At 36.2% G+C, this 27,129-nt stretch overlaps 1 protein-coding gene across 46 annotated transcripts in view; it reads left to right on the forward strand.

Moving 5' to 3' along the window:
• Positions 1-27,129, forward strand: part of Sox6 (SRY-box transcription factor 6) — a 612,624-nt gene that overhangs the window by 577,244 nt on the left and 8,251 nt on the right. For 41 of the 46 annotated variants that reach the window (XM_058576980.1, XM_058576987.1, XM_058576994.1 and 38 more), the window contains 2 exons: positions 15,950-16,183; positions 18,779-18,995. In XM_058576980.1, the coding sequence (XP_058432963.1) occupies positions 15,950-16,183; positions 18,779-18,995 (451 nt within the window). The remainder of the gene's footprint in view (positions 1-15,949; positions 16,184-18,778; positions 18,996-27,129) is intronic. The other 5 variants (XM_058576971.1, XM_058577002.1, XM_058577014.1 and 2 more) reach the window with 1 other exon arrangement.

Below are 27,129 nucleotides of genomic sequence, written 5' to 3' on the forward strand. Positions count from 1 at the left end.
AGCTTTGGGGGCAGAAAAGAGGCTCTATTAAGGAATAAATTGTACCATACAGCTAACTTGTGGGTTTTTAAAACAGAACATGAAGTGTCAGAAACATTACCCAGATATGAGGAAAGTCTAGGAAGGGGACAAATATCACCTAATCACCTGCTATGCTCTTGGTACTGTACTAAACATTCTCCTATTTCTGTTGTCATTCCATTACTACTGCTACCATTAAAGGGGACTGCTGTTGGTGTGTGAATACTGGGTTCTAGTCACTATGTTAAAAATTTACATGTGTTCCCATTTATTCTTCAGGATGGTATTGCAAAGTAAAAATTATTAACACTCTTTCATAAGGAGAAGAAACTATAGTTTAGAGAAATAATTTACCCAAGGTTACTTATCTAAGAAAGATCAAATCTATAATTCAAATTCAGATGTGTCTGAGTGCATAACAACTGAACCACACTGCCTCCTGCTTTTCTCCAAGTAGAGCTGCCTGAACTGGTTGCCCTTTGTTGGAGTAGCTTTTCTATGGGTTTCATTTAAAAAAACATTAGAGTTTAATTAGAAATAGAAATTTGTGGAATTTTAAAAAAAAATCTTTCAAACCACACAAATATTAGGCACCTTCAATATTTTCACCAATTCCACAGGATGGAGAACTTTTGGTGTCCTATATGATTGGACTTAATGCCCCCAAATCCTGAGCCATCTCCTTCTAATACTATTTCCATATCCATAACTTAAAAATTAGCTTTTACTGGACCTATAAACTGCATCTCCCACTCTAATAAAAGACAGATTCCCTGGAACAAATGAAACGAAGAGGAGAAGCTGGTTAAATTAATTGCTAGGAGTTTTGAAGATAAATCTGGATTTCATTGAAAGAATTTGGCTGACAATTTTAGAAATTTGTGTTGATGGTAAGTGTGCAGTCTTGGGGACAGTTAAATGTAAGTTGCCAGTGTAATTTTGCCATATACTAATGTGAGACTTGGGAAGAGTTTGATCTCCCTAAACCTCATATTTTCTTCATCTGAAATGAGAAGTGTGGGCCAGGGATCTTTAACCTCCCTCTCATGTTCAAGTTCTCTAATTCTATGAGTATGTTTTAACCCATTTTCTGCTATTCAAGGAAGTTCTCTTTGTATGCTTATTTGAATGCATGTGCATCAATTGTATATATTTATACATGCCCTGCAACGTTAGAATAGTTTTCAGATTTACTATTCCCAAAAAGCTCAGACTTGTCTTACCATCCTACCAAGGTTTTTCTGGAAGTGGGGAGACTAGTTTCTCAGAATTGTGCAGGGTGGCAAGTCAGTAAAAGGAAGTAAGATGAAAACCATTGATCTCTGAGTCTCAAACAACTATGGGTACATTTTTCCTCTCTCCTTGCAAGACACTTAACAGAATATAAGAAATAAAGTGAAACTTCATATAAAATCTGATTTCAGAAATTCCCAGGAACTAATGGAATGTGCAGACATCTGGGTCTCTGAAATTCTCACTGTTGAAGATGTCTGCTGTTCTCTGCTGTCCCAATAAGCATTTCAGTATTTACCTTATGCCAGCCTATGTACTGGACTCTGGGGGTGCAGTTGTGGATGACTCTTTTGAGGTAAGCTGTCTAATGAATAATGTGGACCCATAAAACTGGTAACTTGGATAAACAGGTAAAAATTAAGGTAGATGTAAGCATAGGGTACAACTGTGGGAGCCTAGAATTCTTGGTCTAACCTAGCAACCATGAAAAACATCTGTGGCTTACATAAGAATAGATAGATAATCCGAAAGTGTTCAAGATGGACAGTTCCAGGAAAAGAAAAAACTTGGACTCTTAGCATCAAAACACAGTGTGTACAGAACTAGAAGTAGTATAGTGTTGTTAAACGAAATAGAGCAACCAGAGATGCTACTGGAGGCACAATAGTTAGGGGTCAGATCACATGGGCATTTAGGCAGCTATTGAAGAATTTAAATATAGGAGTCTCTTGGTCAGAATTGCATTTGTGGTGGCTGAAACTAGAAGGAGGTATTTAAATGCAAGCTAAAGGATTCAAAACTGGAAGAATACCAGCCAGCAGGTTAGATTTTATGATACTCCAACACAGACAGTGAAGGCTAAGGTAATCAGTAAGTGTAGAAATGGAGAATGGGTTTAGTGGTATCTTTGTTAACTAGCTCTGAGATTTGCTTCACCTTGGTTTGTGCTTCTTCATGTGGAGTCAATGGTAGGAGCTAGGGTTGGATGAAGACAGAAGCTGCAGAGCCACATGAATTATTTAGTCTACCAGCTTTTCACCAGCCTCTGTATTCTCCAAGGGCATCTTCTTGAACCTGAGCCTGGTTCTCCTGAAATCTTAGAAAGTCAGAACCTGTTATTGTCTTATTTCATCCCCAGTGGTCTCTGGTTCAAGCTTAAATGCTGCCTTTTTGCCTGGGCTCAACAGCTTGTGAGCCCTCCTCCTGTGCATACATACTGCAGATAGATAACAAGTAGAATAGTTGATGCTCTGTGCTACTTTCAGGTCATTAAAATAAAGAAGCACATAAGTTGTCCCAGCTGCCCTAGGATTCTATAGTTGAAACAAGATAAAGGACTGTGTTTAGCTATCTGTGTAAAGCAAATATAACTTGAGAATTAAAAAGAAAAAAAAAGTAAACACAGGCACTGAAACTTAAAGCAGGAGACTCTTGAAAACACAGACTGGCATATCACTGGTTAGAATTTCCTTCATTTTGCAAAGCCACGAGCCACATGCATCAGCTCACCACAAAGTCATTAAGCCTTTTTAAGCTCAGATGAAAAACATTAACAAATACCACAAAAGGCTTCAGTATAGCCCCTTTGTTCATTCACATATGGCACTTTATAACTCCTGCGCCACTCCGCTAGTGTGTTTGTTTAAGCTGCCTCCATCAGGCTGGTCCTGAAAGAACAAAAGACATCTTGAGCAATCCTAAGCAGGAAATGGGCTAATCTAAACATGGTTTGTGACACTTTAAGTAGAATAGAAAGCGGAGGGATTGATTAGTCATTAATGTCCAATTGGCTCCATATGGATGTTGCAATAATAAAGCCTTTTTCAGAGTAGTAGCAGAGTTATTGAATTAGAGGTTTATGTTTCCTCAGAGCTGACCTTAGGGAATTCCCTTTTGGTTCTTCTTGTTGATCTTTTAAAGAGAATGGAGTTTCTAATAGAAAAAAATGGAAGCCTTATCCACAATAACACTTGCTCATAATCCTGTGACCAAGGAATGCATTAATTTAGCATCATTTTAATCCCTGCTATAATTTCAGTCCTTACTGCTTTCTTTACATGCCATTGCATCTTTGGTGGGGCAGTATTTCAGAGACCAATTAGATAGTGGCATGAACTTCATAACTGGTAATGGGCTCCTCTAATGTGCTTAGCTGTGCAGGGAAGTGGCATCCTTAAAGAGGGAAAGTTATGTTCCAGACAAGAAATAGTGGACTCTGAATTTCAGTCCTTTCACAGCACTGAATCACTATTGTAGCTTTGGGGTAGAGGAAGTGCACTAGGATGAAAGTGAAAAGATCCAAATTCCAGATCTGGCTCTGCTCCTTATTAGTATACCAGGAACTCATTACTTTAGGGGGAGATTTCATAATGGCTCTGAGCCTTGGTTTCCTTACCTGTAAAGTGGGTCAAATGATATCTTCCCTTCCTACTCACTTCAAAGGATTATAAAGGGGATCAAAATAATGTATTTAGTGAAAGCACTTTGCAAATATTATCTTATATAGAATGAACTATTTAGCACACCTGGTGTTCCTATCCTAGAAATTGACCTCTGGCCTAATGTATCATGAATGGCTCTTTGAAGAATTTCTTTGGTATTCTGATTAGTGAAATAAATGTCTATTACCAAAGTGTCCAATGAAATTTTTTCTTTATGTGTATAGTATATGTCACAATCTATCTTTATAGTTTATCCAGTGACTTTCTTGTTATACACATGTTCAACAGTTGAAGTAAATAAAGACTTAAAAGAACATTTGGATGAAAACAGGATAATGAAAATTTACCTATGATCTTTCCCCACATTGGACAATTGAAGAAATCACATTTTAGTCAAAGTATCACCAGTAATTCCTTTTTTGTTCCTTTCTAAAACATTGGTCATTTTATCTATCATAGGTCACTTTTTTTGTTTCCCCCCCCATAGGTCACTCTTTACTAACCTGTCTATCTAATGTTTTATAAGATAAAAAGAGCAAACCATACTCTTCAATCCTGGCAATCCCTTTTTCTCAGATGTGATGAACACATCACTTCCCTAATGATTAAGGCTCCTTCTCAGCCAAGGAATGTTCTTTGCCCACCAAGTAAACCAGTAGGATGGCCAAATCTCTCAATCTCTCTCTCTCTCTCTTTCTCTCTCTCCCTCCCACCTCCCCCCACTCTAATTTGCATTGCAGGCAGCCTTCTTATACTGAAAGTAAGTTAACATTCTGGCAGTAATCAGGAAAGAGAATTTAGCAAAGGGCTTCCACAGTCAGGACAGACAGCTGTCAGCCATTGCCGAAACAGTGAATTAGACTTCCATCATATTAAGATAGATTTGGTGGGATAAACATGGTGAACAAATTTAAGTAATTTTAATACTCTACTTCTTTTCTAATTTCTTATATCCCCTTCTAAAATTTCTTCATATTCTACATTTTTGTTTCTAATGTAGTCATCATCATTTTCTCTATTAACTCAAATAAGGGACTAAAATATATCATGTAACTCTTTCCAAATCCCACAGGAGAAAATCAACATTCTATTGATAGACTGAAGTAGTCTAAAATAGTATGATTGTCAACAATTCTGTCAAGCAACCTGATAGTAATATATATATATATATATATATATATATATATATATATATATATATATATATATATATATCTTTTTTTTAATCCATAAGCAATCAATTATAGCTTTTCCCCCCTCTTCTTAATACTTCTTTTTGGTAAATGAATCAATTTTTTAGTTCACAATGGCCTGAAAATGCCACATACTTCTCAGGTTTACAGAGAAAAGAACCTTTCAGAGAAAGCAATTTTGCATGTTTGTTGGTTGATTGGTTTTATGTTTTATTTTATTTTATTTTGCTTTTTATTAACTAATAATTAAAACAGTTTTACTTTAAATAGTGTCCCATTGTATGCATGAACCACCATTTTTCTGTTTTCAAATTATTTTCAATTCTTTTTATTATTAATAAAACAATGATATTCTTATTTAAGTCTATTTCTGCATAGATTAATTCCATAAATCTATTTCTGTATTTCCCTGTGTTTTGGGTAAATACTCTAGGAGAGAAATTGTTGTCATATTTTACTTAGAAGAAACTGTTAGAAAATGATTATTCCATTTTACAGTTCCACCACTGATATATCAAATTTCCAGTTACTCACTGTCTTTGCCAAACGTTTAGCATTGAAGCCATTCTAGTACATGTGGAATGAAATCTCATTGTGGTTTTAATTTTCATTTTCCTGATGATTAATGATATAGAATACCTTTCCATGTACCCACTGGCTCTTTTTTTTTTCTATAAAGTATTCGTTCAAGCTCTTCTGTTCATTTAAAATTAGATTTTTATTCTTTTGTTGCTTTTTGTGGAAGTTCTTTATATGTTCTAGGTGAAAATTCTTGTGTGTTTTGTGAACAGTTTTTCCTGTTCTTTGACATTTCATTTTCTTAACAAAGATTTTGATGAATGTTTTAATTTTGATGTAGTTCAATTTATCACTTTTTCTTATACATTTAATGTTTTGTATGCCATATCTGCGACTCTTTTTGCTCCTGAGTCACTCTAAAATATTGTCCTTTATATTTTTTAAGGAGTGTTTATAGCTTTTGCTTTTAGTTTTCAGTCATGGTTTACCTCAAATTATTCGTTCCTCCACCCCTACTTTTTTGTGGAACTGGCATTTAATGAACCCAGATGCTCTACCACTGCACTGAATCTCCAGCCCTGTTTATTTTTTGTTTTAAGACAGGGTCTCACTAACTTGCCAGGTGAACTTTGAACTTGGTGATCCTCCTCTCCCAGTCTCCCAAATTGCTGAGATCACAGGTGCTCACCACTATGTCCAGCTTCAAATTAATTGCTTTGTGTAGCATGTGATAAACCAAGGTTTACTTTTTTCAATATATGTATCCAGTTGTCCTAGAACTGTGTGTTGGAGAGGCTATCATTTCTCATTTTAACAGCCTGGATCTTTATTAAGATATTTTGAATTCTGTTTCTTCAAGAATGCTTTGGCTGTCACTGCTTTGTGTTTTATATAAATTTTAAAATCAACTTGTCAATGTCTATAAAATATACTTTTGGGATTATTATTGGGATTGAATTGAATCTATAAATTCAGTAAGAGATGATGCCTTAATAATATTGAGTCTTCTGATTCATGACCATGGCATATTCTTCCATTTATGTGAATCTTCCTTAATTCACAAATGTATTGTTTTTGGTGTAGGTGTCTTGAACACTTTTTGAGGAGGCTAAATGTATTCCTGCATATTTTATTTTGTGGTGGTGTTATGAATGAATGTAAATTTTAAAATATTTTAATTGTTTGTAGCTAGTGCATAGAAATATGATTGATTTGTGTTTTTATTTTATATTACAACACTATTAAATTCACTTTTTCTAGTAATTTTTTTGTAGATTCCTTAGGAGTTCATATGAACAGATAATATTATGGACCCTTTTCCAATTTGTATACTTTTTCCTTTTAAATTGTTGGTTAGCAAGGGTGAATATTTTCCCTTGTTCTTAATCTTAAGGGAAGGCATTCAGTAGTTCCCTATTAAATATATTGTTAAGTGTAGGTTTTCCTTAAATGCCCTTTAACAGAATGAGAAAGTTCTCTTCTATTACTAGTTTTCAGAGATTATTTATCATGAAAGTGTATTGAGTTCTGTCAAAACTGTTTTCCAAATCTGTGGCATCGATCTGTTTTTTTCCTCCCATTTGTTCTGTTAGTATTGATGAATTGTATTCCCTGATTTCAAATTTTAAACTCATCTTAGTTCCTGAGATAACTCCTGCTTGTTCATGGTGTACATATTACATATTCTAGATTCTGTTTGCTAATATTTTATGAAGAACCTTTGTACTCATGTTCCCTTCTCTATCAGGGTAAGCTCCCTCATAAAATGAATGGCTAGTTCTTTCTGCCTCCACCCTCTGCATTTTCACACCATCTTTTTGCCTCTTTCTTCAAATTTGCTAGTGACACCATTCGGGAATGGAGTTTTGGGTGGGAAGGTTCTTGGTCATAAATTCAATTTTTTATTATCTGATGATTCATATTTTCTATTTATTGAGTAAATTTCATTAGTTTGTCTTTTGAGGAATTTGTCCATTTCATCTGAGTTGTCAAATTTATTGGAATTAAGCATTCATAATATGCCTTATTATCCTTTTAATGTGAGTAATACTGATGGTGAAATTCACTCTTTCATTCTGGATACTGATATTTTTTGTTTTTTCTCTTTGTCTGTTGATCATTCTTAGAATGGGTCTGTCAATCTTATTGATCTTTTCAAATTACTAACCCTTGGCTTTTTAAATTGTCTTTATTGTGTCTGTTTTCTATTTCATTGATTTTTTTTTTGCTCTTTATCCATTCTGAAAATCTCTGACTTTAAATTTAATTATTTAACTTCATCTCTATGTAATATAATTGTTGAATTTAATGGACTTGGTTTTTATAATTTACAACTTTGTTTCTATTTGTTCCCTCAGTTTTTCATCTCTTTTTCTCCATTCCTGCCTTCCTTTGGGTAAATTGAGTTCTTTTGAAGGATTCTGTTTGACTTATTCTACTGACTTTTAGCTACAGCTCTCTGTATCTTTTAAAATTGTTTTTTCTAAGAACTCACTACACATCCTTGAGTATCCCACAGTCAAACTTTTACCACTTCACATAAAATAAAATTAACAATTTTCTGCCACTTACTACCTTTGTCCTTTAAGCTAATATGCTATTGTTGTCCCATATTATAGTTCTATAGAGGTTGAAAGTCCCCAATACAATGTTTTGTTTTGCATTAAATAGTCTGGTATGTTTTAAAACACTAAACAATTAGTCATTTATTAATGAAATCTATTGAAGGAAAAAGTCACTTAGCTTTAAGATTTTCTTCCTTGTGGTATATCTGGTTTTTGTTGGACATTATTTCTCTTCATCTTGAATAATTTATTTGAATACCTCTTTTGGTTAACTCTTTCTCTTAGCTTTTATTTACCCAAGAGAGTGTTTTATATTCATTTTTTGTGTGTGTGCAACTAGGAGTAATTTTTATTTTATTCTTTGTACTTTGATATTTTCTAGGTGTTCTGTAATAACTGTGCTTTAATTTTTTACTTTGTATATTTTATTAACATATATTAATTGTATGTGTTAGTGGGAGTCAGTGTTATATTTCCATACATATGTACAATGTGCATTAATCATCATTAACCACCTTTCTTCCACTCTGGTCATCTCTTGGCAGCATTCCCAACCCTAGAAATCACTTTTCTACTTTCAGGGTGACATTTCTTAGTTTCTACGTATGAAAGAAGACTTGCAGTATTTTACATGTCTGGTTTTCTGTCACTTAATATGATGTCCACCAGTTCCATCCATGTTATTGAAAATGACATTTCATTCTTTTTGTGGCTGAATAATATTCCACTCACACGTTTAAAAATATTTTTTTATTAGTTCCTTTTAGTTATACATAATATTAGGGTTCATTTTGACATGATTATACAAGCAAGGCATATAATTTTCTCCAATTCAGTCACCTCCCCTCCTTCCTGCCCCTGTTTCCTTCCCTCTACTCTACTGACTTTGAACCATATGGTCACTGGATAAAAATCCTAGATTGCCTTTTTCTTTCAATACTCTAAAGATGTTCCATACTCTTCCAGTCTGCGTTGTTTCTAATGAATAATTATTCATCACTTGCATGATTGTTCTCCTGTATGTAATGTCCATTTTCTCTGGAAGTTTCTCTTTGTTTTTTGTTTTCAGCAGTTTAACTGGATTCTTGGTGTGGTTTCTTTGTATTTGATATGCATGCATTTCTCTGCATGTCTTGAACTTGTTAGCTGATGTTTCTCACCAAATCCAGGTAATTTTCATCTAGGTCTTTGTTTCTGTTTTTGGTCTCTGTGTCACATTTTCCTGGTTGTTTGGACAACCAGTCATTTTTTATAATATATATTGTCTGTTGTGGATTATAAATTATATGACTCTGGACGCCATTATCTTCATTTTAAAATGTTAATTTTTGTAGCAGAAGGCCACTAAATTATCTGCCAATTGCATTAAACTTATCGAGGCTTAGTTTTACACTGTGTGAAAGTTTATATCAATTTTGCTTTTAGTCCTAGGTGAATCTTTAGTCTTGGTATGTAGAATTTATTTCTAAAGGATTGCCCCTCTGGGATTTCAAGGCAAAGTACAAGGTGTTTATAAATCCCCTCTAACTTTACAGGATTCAAAACCAAATTCTATTTCCCTTGCAGTGGGCATCAGCTGACATAGCTGCTCAGAGTTTTCAGATATAGAGCCCTGTTTTTCACATAGCTCACTCCAGTCTTCCCTATACATGTGAAGTTCAGGGTTCAGTCACTTGGAAACCTCAAATTCTGTCTTTGACACATTAAGCAAAATAGACACTGTTGGCACTTGCTGCTCAACACTGAGCAGACAGGGGAGCATATTCATGGTAAAAACTATGAAAACAGAATTCCATTTAGTAAAATTCCCTCTCTTCTAGCATGGAATTCTCTCCAGTTTCTGCTGGATTTTGGTAGCTCTCAGATGTCTTCATATGGTCATCTTTTCATATTTTGCCCAGCATTTTTAATTATTATCTGTTGGAGACTTGGTCTGATAATAGCTTACCAGAACTGTATCCTAGAACAGAATTTTTTAAAGGAATTTTTTTAATACCTTTATTCTATTTATTCATGTATGTGGTGCTGAGGATCGAACCCAGGGCCTCACATGTGCTAGGTAAGCACTCTACCGTTGAGCTATCGCCCCAGCCCCCAGAACAGAATTTTTAATGCCAATAGTTTTCATATATAACATTCATTCTGTCTGACAAAATACAAGTCTTCATAGGCCTTTTAGAAGGCATTTAGATACCTTATTTTTCTCTATTCTTTATTATCAATTCTCTTGTAATCACTGAGACTATTCAGTGGTAATTTCTCATTCGGTTTCCATTTTGATCTCTTCCAGAATATATTTGTTCATGTTACTCCCCTGCTTAAATACCTTAAAGACTTCTTAGGTTGGAATTCAAGGTGCTTAGCAATCTGGCCTCTGTTTACTTTTCTAATTTCATCTGTTAGTACTCCCTCTTTTTTCCATAAGCCCAAACCACAGCCAGCTTCTTTTTATCCTTCAAACTATTGTGCTTTTGTTATAACTCTGTGCCTTTATTCACACTCATTTCCCAGCTTGGAATACTTTCAGACTCCTACCTGCTAGGAAAACTTGCTCTTCTTTCAAGTGCTCAAGTGTCACTTTATCTCCAAAGCCTCCCTAATATTCATCTCTGTCTACCCCAACAATCTCTTCTCTGCTTTCATTGTATTCTAAAATTTCCTTTGTTAGGACTGTTTTATAATTTTTCATTTATGTGTCTTTTCCTCACTAGAACAACTTCCTTAAAAACAAAGTACATGTGTTATTTAGCTTGCATGCTCCATCGCAGTGCTGGATACATCTGAAATTTGTCAGAAGTATTTGCTGAATTAATGCATAAATAAATTATTACTAGACACATTATAGAATTAGCCAGAATTCTTCCTTAGGGAAAATTTATATATGCACAAGCCCACACCAAACACTCATTCATTCAGATAGCCCTTGGAATTTACCCAGGAAGGGGCCTCTCTAGGATTAGTTCAGGACCATTGCCATCGACTATGATGGTGAAACTAGACGTCATTCCAACCCACCTGGAAAAACTCAATTTTCTGTCTTCCCTAAATCATTCTAGTCACAATTTCCTAAGGAGGTCTTTGTCTTGGTGATTTCTATTTTCTCCCTGTAGGTTAACTATCTTTCTTTGCTTAACTGAAAGTTTGCATTTATACAAACTGTGACTGAAGAGATGAAGGATAAATTAACCAAGATGAGCTTTCTAGGGGAAGTCATGTGGAGTAGAGGCTCTGGCCTACAGGGACCATGCTTCCCCTTGGTATCTTAGGGTGGTGCTGTTGACCTCCTGGCCTTTCAGTAACTGTCATTTGGGACTGCTATTGCTGATAGTCTCTTAGATCAGCAGGAAAGAGTAGTCCCCAGGTACATAGCTGTGGGTCTAGGCTCCTTCCAATTGCTGTCTAGGAGAAATCTTACTTTGAATGCACAAACGTTTCCTCTGCCATTAAAACAAAAGGTAACTTCCTTATAGAATGTTAAGCCATTCCTTAGGACAATTTTGGATGCCAGAAGAGTGTTGTCTATTTAACAATGAAATATTTTGTTTTTACACTTAATGATATCTCAAAAATGAATGAAGCAGTATAAAATTTTACCTGATATTTAGAATTTTAGAATGAATTATAACAGAAAGTGAACGTTGGGCTGTAGATATACAGATTAATGGCATACCTTTTGAAAACAGTTGATAGTATTCTATAGAATCTTCCTTATCTATTTAAAGGAGTTTCAAAAAATTTAAATTCTTTAAATTTCTGAATTATTCAGCATATATAGTCATGTGCTGAAACAACAATTCCCTAACCAATTTCTTTCATGAAATGAATTTTAGAGAATTTAGGATACTTTCTAAATGTTCTTTTGCCACACACAGTAGCATGCACCCCTGTAATCCCAGCGGTTCAGGAAGGCTGAGGCAGAAGGATCATGAGTTCAAAGCTAGCCTCAGCAAAAATGAGGCACTAAGCAACTCAGTAAGACCCTGTCTCTAAATAAAATATAACACAGAGCTGGGGATGTGGCTCAGTAGTCAAGTGCCCCTGAGTTTAATCCCCAGTACACACACACACACACACACATATATTCTTTTGTGACTGATACTTTTATAAAATTGTGAATGTGAGCTTCACTCAAACCTAAATTCTAAGTTCAAATAATAGATGAGTTGTCATCTTTCAATGAAAAAGAAAGTAATATTGAGAGATGTTTTCTATCAATATATTTGGTCAAAGAAATATTTGTTGCAAAGCATCTTTCTGCATAGTGCTCATTTGAATGCTTCCATAAATTCTATGGAAGTTGTACATCGCAGAGTCCCTGCAAAAAGATAAAAGAAACCCTCAACATGTCTTTGTGGGGTATCTGTGGTTTACAATATTGCATTTCCTGCAATATTAATAAACTGAGGTATAAGTTCAGGAAAGGATAGAGGACATTTCCTCAGGATGTTAGTGGTAATTATTAAGGCAAGAGTAAGAGGCCAATTTTCATATGCAAAGTAGGTTTATTGCTGTTTTGCCCTGGCTGCCTAAGTAAGAAGGAGGGTGACATCATGAACATAGTTTTATAATCATAAGGTAGCCTTAGAATACCACATATTAAAAAGATAGGTAAGAAAGGAGGTGAAATTAGGAGGAGGGAGAGGAGAAAACACCGGGAAAAAATTGGTCCAGGTTAAGATTTTGCAAAGGGATCTGTGCACTGCAAATTTCTATCATTAAAAGACATGTGGAACTGATGTGAATCTGCAATATGTATACGGGGTAAAAATGGGAGTTCATAATCTGCTTGAATCAAATGTATGAAATATGATATGTCAAGAGGTTTGTAATGTTTTCAACAACTAATAAAAAAACTAGAAACAAAAATAAGGTTTTAAAAAGTTCATTATATATAAACCTAGAAAAAAAATAAAAAAATAAAAGACATGGTTCATCTCTGCTCAGATATCAAGTCCAATTCAAAAGTAGTTTCACACTTCAGTCTCCCTGAGTTAGTCTCTTCTCAAATCTTGATTTGTCTGCCACAACATTCCTAGTTTAGCTTAGGATGCCCCCATTTGTTTTTCAGTTCACTCCTTCAGGAAGAGAGAAGAGTTGACAAGAAGAGATGTTCACATATCTAAAGCATTTTCTATTTTCCCTTCTTCCTTCACATTTTTATACTATGCATTATTCTTGAGTTTCTCCATTTTCTGAAGCATTTCTTATAAGTCCTTGAGATCCTCTGTGTTATGAATTCAGTATTGTGTAGATAATATATGCTGTGAGGGGAAGGGGAGAGGTCATTGCAGAGCAGTTGGTGCATGTGGGATCTGAGTTCTGTTCCTTGGGCAAGGGGAGGTAGTGTTTAGTAAAGAAAAGAGACAAAGAAACCTATGCTAAGACTGATATAGCATAAGAGGAAGAGAAATTTGGCATATGTCTGGGAGAATCGATAGTATGGAGTAGAGGATATAGAAGCTCTCTCTGTACAAGCAGAATCTAAAAATTTACCATGATTTCTGTCAGTCTATAGAAGATTAAAAATTCCCATTTACAATGAAATACATACTTTAAATGAAGAAATAAATAGAAGCTGACTAGTTGGGTTCGCTAGAGGTAAAAGAGCTACAACAGCAAAAACAGATCTCAAATGTTAATCACCTGTGGCATAGTAGTTAACTTAGAATAATACTGAAATGTTTTTGCATCTGACATTCTCCACAAACCTGTCTCCTTTTATGTGTATGCATGCCAGTATATAAATTGCTGAATTCATGTCAGTTGTAAAGTAATGGCACTGAGGGCATCATAAATTACCATGGTGATCCTCAGGAGAAGACACTGTCGTATCTGAATGAGTATTTCACTTCCAGAGTAATGTATGCCTTCATCTGGCCCAGCAGTCAGCATATTGCCCTGTGTTGATGGATATTGTCAGCTGGAAGCTACACTACATTTCACTGCACAATAAACATGGCTGTCAAACCCATATAAAGTGAAATCAATTTATCCTGTATGGTCAGTGCATTTTAAATGAAATTAATGTACTGTGGGTATGGTGGCAAAAAGGTAGCATATTAGTTATGCATCTTGGGATCTGAGACTTTTCATGTAAGGCATCATTCTGTCTAGTAAGCCTAAAAGAAGGGCTGTTTATAAAAAAAAATGTTTATTTTTGCATGATTTTCAGAAAGTGGCCTCTCCACCCTCCTTCATGTTTAGGAAAAAAAAAATCACAATATTAACCAATTCCATCCTTTTATCCTGTCTTTTGTTTACAATAAATGATGAACATATTTGCCAAATAACAGTGTGCTTTAATGTTCTAATTTATTACTGGTTTTGACACCAACAAATTTCTACTTAACCAAGGTATCTGGAAATAGAAGGACCAGAGATTGATTAGGTTGTGTTATTTCTATGTAAGTCTGCTGAGCTGAAAGGATTTACTTTGTCCAGAAAACAGAAATGTGGGGTTTGCACCTACACTTTTGGGGGAAGGCTTTCCTGCTTATGCATAGAAATATTGACATTAGTCCAACCACTTTGTATTTTACTATAGAAGTTCTCAGTGTATAGGGAGATAGGCAGTAATTGCCACATGACAAAGCATATATTGGTATGTCACACTGCAGGTGGGCAGGGGTTGGGGTCGTGAAGATAAGCAAGAGTTTCATTCATTCATTACATTTATTAACTAAAATTCTATGTGCCAGATATTCCACTAGATCCAAGGAATACAGCAATGACAAGAGCCATCCCTTGCCCCCATCCTTAAGGAGCTTCCAATCTATTACGTTACTAGACTCAGCTTTTCAGAAATAACACCAGAAATTTAAATATAGTTTCACAGGTATTAAAGAAATTCCATTAAACAACAGAAAAATATATCAGGACCCTTGAAATGAACACCTCTACTAGTCTACTACTTTTTCATAAGAATTGAAAACCACATATTTTTTCACTTAATATTTATTGTCTAGTATGTGAAGAATCCCAGGTATTCAAGAACAAGTGCAAGATAATCTCAAACTTCAGAGATCTCATGTTCCTAGGGATGGCATAGAAAGATCGGAGGGAGACAGTCACATAAACAATAATTACTTTGGGACATGGAGCCTGAAAACAAGAAGAAATGCACACTGCCTGGGAGCATCGTTGCAAATGCTGTTCTTTTAGCCTGAACACCCTTCTCATCTGTCTTTACTCCTCTCTCCCGCTCACCGGCAGATTCCATGTCAGCCTTTGAGCCTCAGCAGGAACATTACATCTCCTAGGAAGCAGTAGCTGACCATCCTGTCTGCTTCTCCCTTGCACCTTGTTACCTCCAGTTTTGCAGCACTTGCCACACTTTCTGGTATAAGTGCCTGCCTCCCCTCCAATTCTGAGCACCTTAAAAGCAGGAGCCACTTTATTTGCCTTTGTATCCCTAGCACCCGATGTAAAGCCTAACTCACAGGAATTGCTCAGTCATTATTTTTCATTGAATTGATTCGTTATGAAATATGCCAACATTTGAATAGGATTTGAAGGATGTGTGGGACTTAGCATGACAGACTAGGAGAAGCATGGTGCAGGCCAAGGGACAGTGCTGTGAAAAACAATTCTCTTTGGGGGAATTTGTTTGAGATGGCTGTGATTTTTGGCATGTGAAGCTAAAATGACAGGGAAGAGCCTGCTTTTGAAGGAAGGAATCACAGCAGGAAAGTTTGCTATAAAATAATGCCAGTCATTACTTGATCACCTGGAGTTGATTACAGTAAATGTACCAGCTGTATGAAAATATGCAAAGTTAATTCTGTCCAGTGTCCCTTTGAGGGCTACATAAGAAGGGCCTGAAGAATTATCATCTAAAAATGTCTTCTGCTCCCAAGAGATCACTTAGAAGAGACAGGCCTAGGGCTAGCATTGGAGCCAAGGCGACAATCTGTAATGTTACTTTATCTCTATAATAATTCTTTGCACCCATCTTGTTCTTCCTGCCCTGACATTACAGGAAGTAAAGCAATGAATGGCTCTGCAGCTAAACTACAGCAGTATTATTGTTGGCCAACAGGAGGTGCCACTGTGGCTGAAGCACGAGTCTACAGGGATGCCCGAGGCCGTGCCAGCAGTGAGCCACACATCAAGCGACCAATGAATGCATTCATGGTTTGGGCAAAGGATGAGAGGAGGAAAATCCTTCAGGCCTTCCCTGACATGCACAACTCCAACATTAGCAAAATCTTAGGTGAGTACAGGGGCACAGCTAATGCTGACCTTTCACCCCATGAGTGCTGCATGAGTGGAAAACAGGGGCAGAACTAGGCTCTCAAGGGGGACTGTGGCTGGAGAAGCCAGATGAAGTTTAGTCAGCTGCAATAGCAGCTTTTGTCATCATCTCCTCCTCCCCAGAACATGGCATTTAGGTTTGGGACTTACCGCATCTACCACAGCAGGTGGCTAAAAACTGATTTTAAAGGCAGACTATAGTATCGTATTAATATTGTAAATTTAGCAACTCATAAGAGGAGACTGCTAAACAGGAATCATGGGGACTAGATTTATCTCTTTATTCAATCTTTTTAAATTTGTAAGTTGCTATACAGCCTTGGAAATACTCATAGATCTTAGGTTTTCTGCTCTAGTATTCTTGGGTTCATATGTCCCACTGAAAGAATTCATCCAGGACTAGAGTGAACCCCAAAATGGTGTGAAATTCATAGAGTACAGAACAGAGCCTCTAATGATAACTTTTAAACTTGTAAAATAAAACTACATTTATTTTAATAAGATATGACTAGTTCAAATTTCATAGCACTGTGCTGAACACATAGACCACAGGGCAGAGCCCCATTTTGTGGTAAATTGCCAGAGTGATTCTCCCGTTTCTCAGGATTAAACTCAAACCTTGTTCTCTTAGCATAAAGCTTGCCTAGCGCAGATTATACAGTTTAGAATTATTGTGCTCAACATATTGAACATATTTTATCCAACATGCAGCATTACAGTCAACATGTTTCCTCTTTAAAAAGAAAAATCACAGAAGGCACTGTTCTACTTAAGCTGTCATAATGTGACAAAATCTCAAAGGGAGCTGTTTAAGAAGCTGAAAAACATTAGAGACTTAAACTGTGGTTTTAATTTTTTAAATGTTTTGTTCAAAGGCAATAAATATTTAACCTGAGTAAATATCAGTGATCTGGACATATACAAATACACATGTTTTGTTACTGTATAAATAATTTAACTAGATTCTGAGACATTTTGAGGCAGTGACCTCTGAGAAAATTTAAAACATACATAAGCTCAGATAGTGATGAAATGTTAAAATGCAGGTTTTTCTCTCTTTTTTTTTTTCATTTTGACTTCTGAATTTAAAGATGGATATTTAATGTCATTATAATTAAGTGGGATTTTTGCTGTTTCAGAGATTAATACATAGAGATGTTATTCTTTTTAATTTAAATATCCTCCAAACCAAAATGTTCCTAATGAGCAGACTTTTTTTTTTCAAATTAAAAGACATTCTAGAAAATGCCAGTGCTACTTTGGCCTTATAATTTGATATCTGACGTTGAGATCTTCATATTTGTTTCCTATTGGTTTAGTAGTAATGTGAGCAAGCTTTCAGATGGGTACAGACCCTCTCTGTTTCCACTTTGGCAGCTGTGGAGAATCTGTATTATTAGTGTGTATTCTGTGAAAAAATTATTAGGAATACAGTAAGTATATTCATTAAAATGTAAACTTTTAAGCCCAGGCATTTCAAGAGTATCGAGAATCCTCTGTTAACTGGGGCTTAAAGCTGCTGGGAGCCAGCAGAACAGAGAAAAACCTATCTGCATAGATGTTCTACACAACTTTTGCACAACAATCAGGAAAGAACAGGGATGGATGTGCTATTAAAGCAGACCAGGATATTGCTGGCTACAGAGAATATTTGTACAACTTTTCCATTTGTTTATGTATGAAAAATCTCCCCCAAAGAATAGCTAACATCCAGTCTGCACAGCTGTTACCGCTTTTTCACCAGCGAGACACAAAAATGCAATTTGATACATGTAAAAAAACACATCCCTCCTTCGTCAAGTGTTTAGATAATTCTTTATAAACAATATTAGAGAAGTGAATGCTTCTCCTTCTTCCTGTATAAACCATATTAAAAATTTTTGTACTTTTATTCGTACAACTTTCAATGGATGTGTTTATAATACTTGAAAATGGTATATATAATTCCAATGGTACCTTCCTGTTCTAAAGCTATAACTTCTGAAGTAGAGTTTTAGTTTTTTTTTTTTTTTTTTTTTTTTTAATTATCAGAGGCCAGGGGAGACAGTGTACACAGGAGACTTTTATATATGGAGGGATAGCAACATCAGCTGACATCTTATCAAAGGTCAACTTTGTTAAAGATGCTTGGAGTATTGGGAGATGTTTGAATTTCTGGAACCAAGAAAGCTTTTCCTGCGAATCCTGTCATTCTCAAAAGTATGCTTAGCAAGTTCAGGCTTTTTTAACCCTGTAGAAAGAGAGAGAGAGGCAGATGACTAGGGAAAGACGTTGGTATAGGAGATGATCTTTAAACAGCAAAGATATATTTTAAAATAACAATATCATCAGCCTTAAATCACTGAGAGAAATAAATACAACAAATGCATTTTGTACAAAATTTTGTTGTTTTGCTCTATCATCTAAAAGACTGGTTGGGAAATTCAGGGGTATGTGGCAATAGGAGCTACCCAGAACAGAGGTGAGTGAAGCAGTGCCAAGGGTCCATCTAGTCATATTTGCCTGGAATATGTTGCCTTGACCATTTGGGTAATTAGGCTATTTTTATGTCTAGGATCTCGCTGGAAATCCATGTCCAACCAGGAGAAGCAACCTTATTATGAAGAGCAGGCCCGGCTAAGCAAGATACACTTAGAGAAGTACCCAAACTATAAATACAAACCCCGACCCAAACGCACCTGCATTGTTGATGGCAAAAAGCTCCGGATTGGGGAGTATAAGCAACTAATGAGGTCCCGGAGACAGGAGATGAGGCAGTTCTTTACAGTGGGGTAAGTATTCCTGAATATGGCCATCTGGGCTTTCCTTTGCAGGAAAGTATAAACCTCAGGATGGCTACTGGTAGTATGTTTGGGAAATAGATTAGAGAAGGGAGGAGGTTGGGACATGATGGAGGGCTTTGGCTGTGAGAAGCTTTGCTGTGTCCCAAGTGGGCAGCCTTGCAACGTGGCTCCTACGCAGTTCAGAACAAACCTGCAGCAGGTCACTCCCAACTGATAGCCCCTTTCATTGTCTTCCATTCTAATCTAAGGTATTCAGTGCCCACACACAGAGTTTTTCATACTTTATTTAGACAGACACATAGGGAGAAAAAAATAAAAACTAACTTTAAGAAATCCCCAGAAGCTTCTCAGCTTCTCTGGGTGGTGCTTCTGACTCTAATCACAATAGTCTGCTTTTGTTGTGGGATCTACCACAAGATAATTGGCCTTGACATTGGTTAGAAGACCTCATTTTTGGCATGAGATCCAGAACTCCTGTTGCAGTAAATTATTCTGTGGTGGAAGCAGTAACAATGTGGATTTTCTTGCTTAAATCAGAAACTAGACATGTTTTTGATATCTTCAAGTCTGATTTCATGTCATTTTGTTTAAAAATTAGGTAATAGATTTCTGGTATAAATTTCGACTTGGCTGACTGGCTGTCTGCATTCAAAAGAGGCCCCTCCTAACCACAGTAGTCAGGATAAGTGGGGATGCAGATGCCTGTAGATTCCAGCACACCCAGACCTAGAAGCACAGGGGGGTGGAAACCAGGGGACCATTCTGGAGGCACTGGCTGAAGCAGCTGGAATCAGACACTTGGGAAAGGGCTTTGGAGAGAGACAAATGGAGGAAGCAAAAAAGGAAGCTGCATTTGTTGTTAAGGTGAAGGAGAACTGAGGAATTATTTTGTGCCTTGGAATAAGAAAGTTTTGCTTGAAAGTGAAACAAGAGATACCTTAAACATGAAGTAAAGAGCTATTTCTGTGTAAGGATGCTCAAAAGATAGCTCCTTGGAACAAAAAGCTGGTTTTAGAATAATAAAACTAATTTGAATTAGTAAATAAAATACAAACTTCAACAAACCAGTGAAAGTCATCTGGGCTCTGAGTCTGCAGCACCTTAGTGTCTTAGGGAGGATTATGCCTTGAAGTTTGGGGGTCAGATACTGACCAGGTCAGCTTGAGCTGGACATTTACCAGCTTGAGCTGGAAATTTACCTTCTCTAAGCTGTTTTCTCACATATGAAATGAATAATAGCACCTATCATGTACAATTATTGAGATAATTCAATGTGGCACTACTTTCAAAAGTATGTTACATCATGCTTAGTATAGTACCCATAAAGATGAACTCTAGCATTACCATTTCTATTTAATATGTATTTACTATCACAGTAAAATTGTATGTTATATCACAGTAGATAATCAATGAATTACTTTATATTATTGTAGCATCTTTGGGGACAAAGACTGGCTTAAGCCACTTTATTATTTGAAGATTCTAATATATTTATTAGCCTGTCTTCATGCTAAAATAGGATTATTAAATTCCTCTGTATTAGAAATGTTTACATTTTTAAAAGTAATATTTTTAACACAAAAAGTACAATGCAATATAATTGGACTATTGACATGATGGAGGATTTATGAAAAATTCCAACTCATAATGCTCTTTGGTTGTAGAATCATAGGTAGCCAAATACAAGTTTAAGACTGTATGGTAAAGATCTTCTTGTAACCACCTCCCTATTAGTGTATATCTTATATATTCTCTTTTGAGCAGAGAATCAAAAGTTTAAATTTGAGATCCTCTGTGATTTCTGCCCCTCTCCCTAGTCATGTCCCCTGTGTACTGGGTGACAGTGAATCTCACCACAGTCTAAAAAACTATCAAATGTACTATTTTAGTTCCCTGATAATATATTTGAAAACATGAATTGTAGTAATATTATTTATCTTTGTTCCCTTTACTAAAGGACCAAGGGTACATTAAAACAGCTATGAATCAAAATAGCACATACCAGTGCTTCTAAAATATAAAACTTAAATAACTACTAACATCTACCACTTATTGCTTATGCTGTGCTAGGTGTTTGGATATACAAATCATGTGGTCCTCTAAGTCAGAGAAAGGAACTGCTTTAGAGCAGTCCTATGGCTCCAAAAGATGAGAAGACTCAAAGGATTAAATCCAGGTCTCAGCCTCCACCATGCTGGCTTCATAGGAGCTGTCCTCACTGTGTTTCCTCAAAACATGCCTGACAGCCCTGCTCTAACACAGCCATGAGTGTAGCTGTACCTCTTGAGCAGAGCTCTTAGAAAACCTGGAGAAAATGAGGGGTGACATTGTGGAATAAAGTGTATAAAAGGATATTTGAAATTTAGAGACAAGGAATGCTGTTCCTAATAGTGTAGGAGAGTTCGTTGTGGAAGGATGTTTTAGACTGTGGATTGGGGCCATGACCAGAATGTCTTGTTCTTTAATCTTCAATGCTGAGCATTTTCCTCTGCCCAGATTTGGTAATATTTACTACATAAATCCAGGTATTATTCCCACTTATGGATTTGTGTTTTCTTTTAAGTAGTTCTATTTGATAGATTATTAGCTTCCTGAGACTCATCTTTGAATATTGATCTTCATTAGATGTAAGGTTATGACAAGAGAAGCAGGGAAAAAAACAAACAAAATATTCAAAGATTGCTATTGACTTCTTGATGGAACGGGAGTGAGATCAATTTTTATAGCTGATTTTGAAAAGACTTGCATAACTTTCAAGCCAATAAAACTATATATTACTCAACATTTTTGTGCATTTTACTGACTGTACAACTGTAGCTGATGAGTTAGTTTTTTTTTACTTAGCTATTATGAAATGAATTTGTCAATAATACTGAATAAAGTTAGCTCTTACCTTGGATTTAACCCCTCAATGTCAGATTAAGTATCAGAATTTGATAGAAATCCTGATAAGAGTGCTACAAATGTAGAGATGATATTCATTTAGATCCATACAGCTACAGTGATGTCTTTTTCTAAACAATTAGGACCAAATGTATTTTCTGTATTTGGAAACTTACTTAGTAATTTATTTGTGAACTGACATCGAATCATGCAGGTACTATAAAATATTAATGTTGGGGCTACTACTTAAATAATAATAATGGTAAAATTATTGAATACTTATTGTATGCTCTTTACTGTACAGAGAGAATTATACAGATTATCACAACTACATAAATTTGCAAAATAGGTAAGGTAATGTTTTCTCCATTATAGGGTTGAAAAACACAATGTTCAGAGATGTTAAATAATTTGTCTAAGGCCACACAGCTAGTAAATGGCAGGGCTGAGATTTAAACCAGGCACATGTGAATGTGAAACATATGTCCTTTTTACCATTACACATAACTCTCAATTAGAGCCTACAAATTGTTTAGAGGCTGTATAGTGTAGTGGTTAAGAGCATCAATTCTGGAGCCAGACTGTTCTGGCTTAAATATGAGATTTGTTTCTTTCTTACTGTAGGAACTGATGCATGTCAATCTTTATTTATCTAAACCTTCCACCTGCCCTTGGGAAACTTATTTAAACTTTTTGCACCTTATATGTAAAATGACAATAAAAACAACAATAAAAGTCCCTTCTAAAGACTGAATAACTTAATACAGGAAATACATGACACTCAATGACCTCTAAATTAGAATAAATATTATTATTCAAGAAAAATCATACTATGTGCCCAGTGAATATTTGACTACTGTATTAGAATTATTTTCCTACTTCTTTATGCTATAAGTGATTTGAACATTTACCACTTTGATCTAAATCCTAATGGGGTTAAATCACCTGTAAACTATGTACAAATATAGTTGAATTACATAGACCAGCCTCACTGTTTTCAATATTATCCTCTTGTAAAGAAGCTGTGTAAGAATCTCCAATACATAAAGTATAACGATTGCTATTATTTCTATTCCTTTATGTAACGTCAACCACAGAGATGTAAAGCATATAGCTTTATCTTTTCATGAAACAAACTTTATTGTCTTCATTTATAGACTCTGGAAGGGTCTGAAGAGTCAGCAAATGATGGGGCTTTGCCAAAATAAATATGTGGTCCTTTATAACTGGCAAAGCTAGACCTTATTCTAGAAACATTCTTATGATTTGAAAACCATGCAGCAATGCTAAGCTCTGTCAGGGCCAGCTTATACTCTTTACTTGGTCTGGGAAGGAGGGTTCTTAGTCACCTCTGTTCTTATCAGCTGCATGTATACACTTTTATAAACATCTACAATTTTTGTTTTGATGTGCACATTCATTATTTGTAAAGCCCAATACTGCCAGCTACTCCTATTTGTGAAATCTGCAGTGTTTGAATTTTGACTTAGAAATTGATCTGTAAAGGAAGGAAAAATGCTTTTTAGAAAGTAATTCCTAATAGACAAAGCTTGAGCCTGCTGGCTGGATTTTTCATTCTGTTCATTGATTAGCCAGTCAATTGGTAAGGGAATATTTGAAACCAGCTAGGTACCCAACATTGCACTAACTTAATACGGCACTAACTTAATAATGATTCTATACACATGAACTTTCAGCAAATGCTATAGTTCAAGAAGCTAGACACAAACATGAATAAATTAGCAAGTAATAGTTTGTTATGCACACTCACAGAGAACATATAGTGTTATGCATATAACATATAATGACATGCTAATCTTGATGTTATAGAACGAGCAAATAAAGCTCAGAGGAAAAGAGATTACTATGCATTAGGGCCAACAAACCATAGGGTATCCTTGGGGAAGGGACTTGAGTTTTGGGCAGGTCAAGCAGGTAGAAAGTAGATTCCTGTTTTAGGATAAAGAAAACATGAACACATGGGAATGAAAATGGCTTGTTCAATAATGAAAAAGATGACCAGTCTAGAAATTTTCCCTGGCAATAAAGAAAATGAAAGATAAGCAGGCTGAGCAATATTTTGGAAGTCCTTGAAAGTCACTTCTTCAGATTCAACTGTTATACTTGCTTAATTTTTTTAGTCTCTCTTTATATTGATAATGACAATAAGATCACCATGACAGTTAGCTTATGGTTTCATATCCACAGAACCAGCTTAACTTCAGATGTCGTGTACTTCATGTGACCAGCCACCATCCTGGCCCAGGCTGCCCCAGAGGCAGAACTTTCCACCTTTCATGGGAGCTGTTCCTTTGTGAAACATGTCCTATTTTCAGAAAGTTCTTTTCCCCTAACTGAGCTATATTCTGCCTCTCTACTACTTTGTAGGCTGGGTCTAGTTCTCTTCTTTGGTCTCTCCTAGAACAAATCTTTCCCTTATTTATGAGGACAATGATTCAATCCTCTAAAGATGATTATGTCATATCTTTCTCCCCCTTCTTACCCATACATCTAGTCTCACTCTTTTCTTTAGATTAGGCTACCTACACTTTTCATTTGTTTTCCTCTCATTCACTAGTTTTGTCCATTCATTCATTCATTTATTCATTCCATGTATTCAACATTGAATACCTTCTACGTTTTAGGTATTGTGTAGGCTCTGGAGCCATGTCAGTGAAAATTTCTGTGGTGATAAAGCTTACATTCTAGTGTTAGAAGTCAGACAATCAATCAATAGAGAAATAAATAAATATAAAATAATGGTAAGTGCCTAAAAAAAGCATACCAGGAAAGAGGCAGGAAGTTTAAGAGGATGGGTGCGATTTAAATAGGATGGCCACAGAAAACCTCACTGAGAAGGTTTGAGCAAAGACCGAAGCAGGTGAGTGCAAGCTCTGCAGACATCAGGGAAATTAAGTGGGCAGAGAAAGCAGCAAATGCACCGGTCTTGAGGCAGTTTGCTCCTGGCTGGTTCAAGAAGAAATAGAAGGCCAGAATGACAGGAGAAAAGTAGAACAAGTATGTGGGAAGAACAGTAGATGTCAGAGAGAGAGGAGAGATCCCAAATGTGAAAGGACTTGATGGCCATTGTGATGACTTTGATCTTCGTCACAGTGCAGGGGAGGTCACAAAACTGAGGTGGCAATGTGGTGGAATGATCATTGCATGGATGGTGAAGCCATCAAGAGTTATGGCAAGGGTAATATTAGAGAGAGCAACCAACATCTTTAAGGAATGAGGGGGAATGACTAGCAGGAAGGAGATAAGGGTGTGGTGGGAGGCATAGTTTGGTAGCATGAGATTCAAAGATGAGGATTTTAAGATGTAGGAATAAAAGATAGTTTGTAAGAGACAATGAGGCACTAGAAAGGAAGCTACCATACCTCCAGGCCCATTTGAATGAGAGGTGTGGAAGGCAAACAGCCAACTCTTAGGAGGGCTGTAGGGGAGCAGTGTCCTAAAGAGAGCAAAGTGTCAGTGAGAGCAAGGTGTGGCAGTGACATTGAGTTCTAGAGGGAACAGGGAAAGAAGTCAGGAATTGGAGGAAGGAAGGAGTGTAGGTTAAAGGGTTGCACAGAACCAAATGTTAGCCTTTGGGGACTTTTTTCTTTGTAGAGTCATTTCTCAGAAGATACCCACACTTTCCTGGAAACCCTTTTTACACTGGATACCCTTCTCTATATGCACTGCTGTAGAGGAAGCCTTCTCCAGCCTGGGCAGTGGCCGCGAGGATTGTTGTATAATCTATTGTTGCAACTGATCCCAAATGCCTCCTGAGGGCCAGGGCTCATAGATAGTCCAACCTATCACCTTGTCATCCAGTGTCCTCCTAGACCCAGAGTAAGCTCTCTGTGTAGTTTACTCCAACTTCCCAATGGGGAATGAGAAGGGAATTATCATTGAGGACTTACTCTACATGTATAATGCTTTACTTATATGTTCTTATCGAATCGCCTTGACAGGCTGTGAGGTGAATGTAGTTATCCTAACATTCTGATGCTTAGATGAATAGAGGGGATGTCCATGATGATAATTAGCCTGCCCAAGATCACACAACCAATAACTGGTGGAGTTAGGATTTGAACCCAAGTTTGACCCTGAGCTCTTTGCACTATACCACAAACGTTTCTTCCTAGAAGGCCTTCCTGAAGCAAAGCCATCTCTCACAGTGATAAGTTCTCACTCTAGCATTCACAAAACAGTTGTGTGTGATTGTGAGACCCTTACCAGAGCCCAGCATTTCTTAAAATCCAGGGAGTAGCCCCTGAATTCAAACTATCACCATTTCAGACTTTGGCACTGGCTGTGGGCTCAAAACAGCCCTCTCAATCCACAACCCACATAGGCTTTTGAATAGCCCATGTGCCTCACTCTGGAAAGTGAGTTGTACAAATGCTGTATTTGCTTGTTTATTTTTTAATATTTCATTACCAGCTTAGAAGACCAGCTTAGAAGATTTTGATTCTGATTCAAATTGCTATGTATTTTTCTGACAGTGTGAGCTTGCCTTTCTCATCCCAGTCTTGATATCTATCAGAGAATTTATGACAGGGAAGAACTCAACTCCTGGCTGTGGAATTTGTATTTCTTTACACAACCAGTTTAGCCTCTGAACCTCAACTGGTCACTTCTGCTGTGAAGAGGGAAAATGCTAGCCTTTGGTTTATTATGAGATAATATGAAAGCATCTATGTATATAGTCTCTCCACACAGAGTAAGAGCTCAAGTTAAATTTATTTAATAGACATGAAGATATTTTTAAGAATGAACTTCAAAAATGACAATCTGTTCTTTGTGAAAATAAATGTCCTTTGTGGAAATAAAATGTCCCATTTAATAGTTTGTGTTAATTGCAGAGTTTAGATTAGCTTGCTAAATTGGAAAAAATCTGTAAAATGGGTTAATATTGCAGTAAGGTCTTGCTCTACACTCTAATAATGTGATTAAGGCAAAAAAATTTCTATTGCAATTATCAAAACTTAGTTACCAATTCAATGAGGCATTCACTGCCTTGGGCAGGTTAGCATGAAATTTAATATGTGATAATTTACCCAAAACTTAGCAAAATGTATATTGCTTTTTAGAATTTGATTCAATGAGAGAGGGTAACCAGCATTTTATAAGATGTTTCTATACATAGATTTATACTCCTCTATAATTTGCTTCTTTCAGGCAACCAAACTCAACAAATGAATTATAGAAATTGAAACAATATCAGTGCTTAGTGTCAATTGGGTGC

This window comes from Marmota monax, unplaced genomic scaffold, assembly GCF_021218885.2.
Source record: "Marmota monax isolate L192 unplaced genomic scaffold, Marmota_monax_Labrador192_F-V1.1 WCK01_AAM20220418_F8-fsc00061, whole genome shotgun sequence".
NCBI lineage: Eukaryota > Metazoa > Chordata > Mammalia > Rodentia > Sciuridae > Marmota > Marmota monax.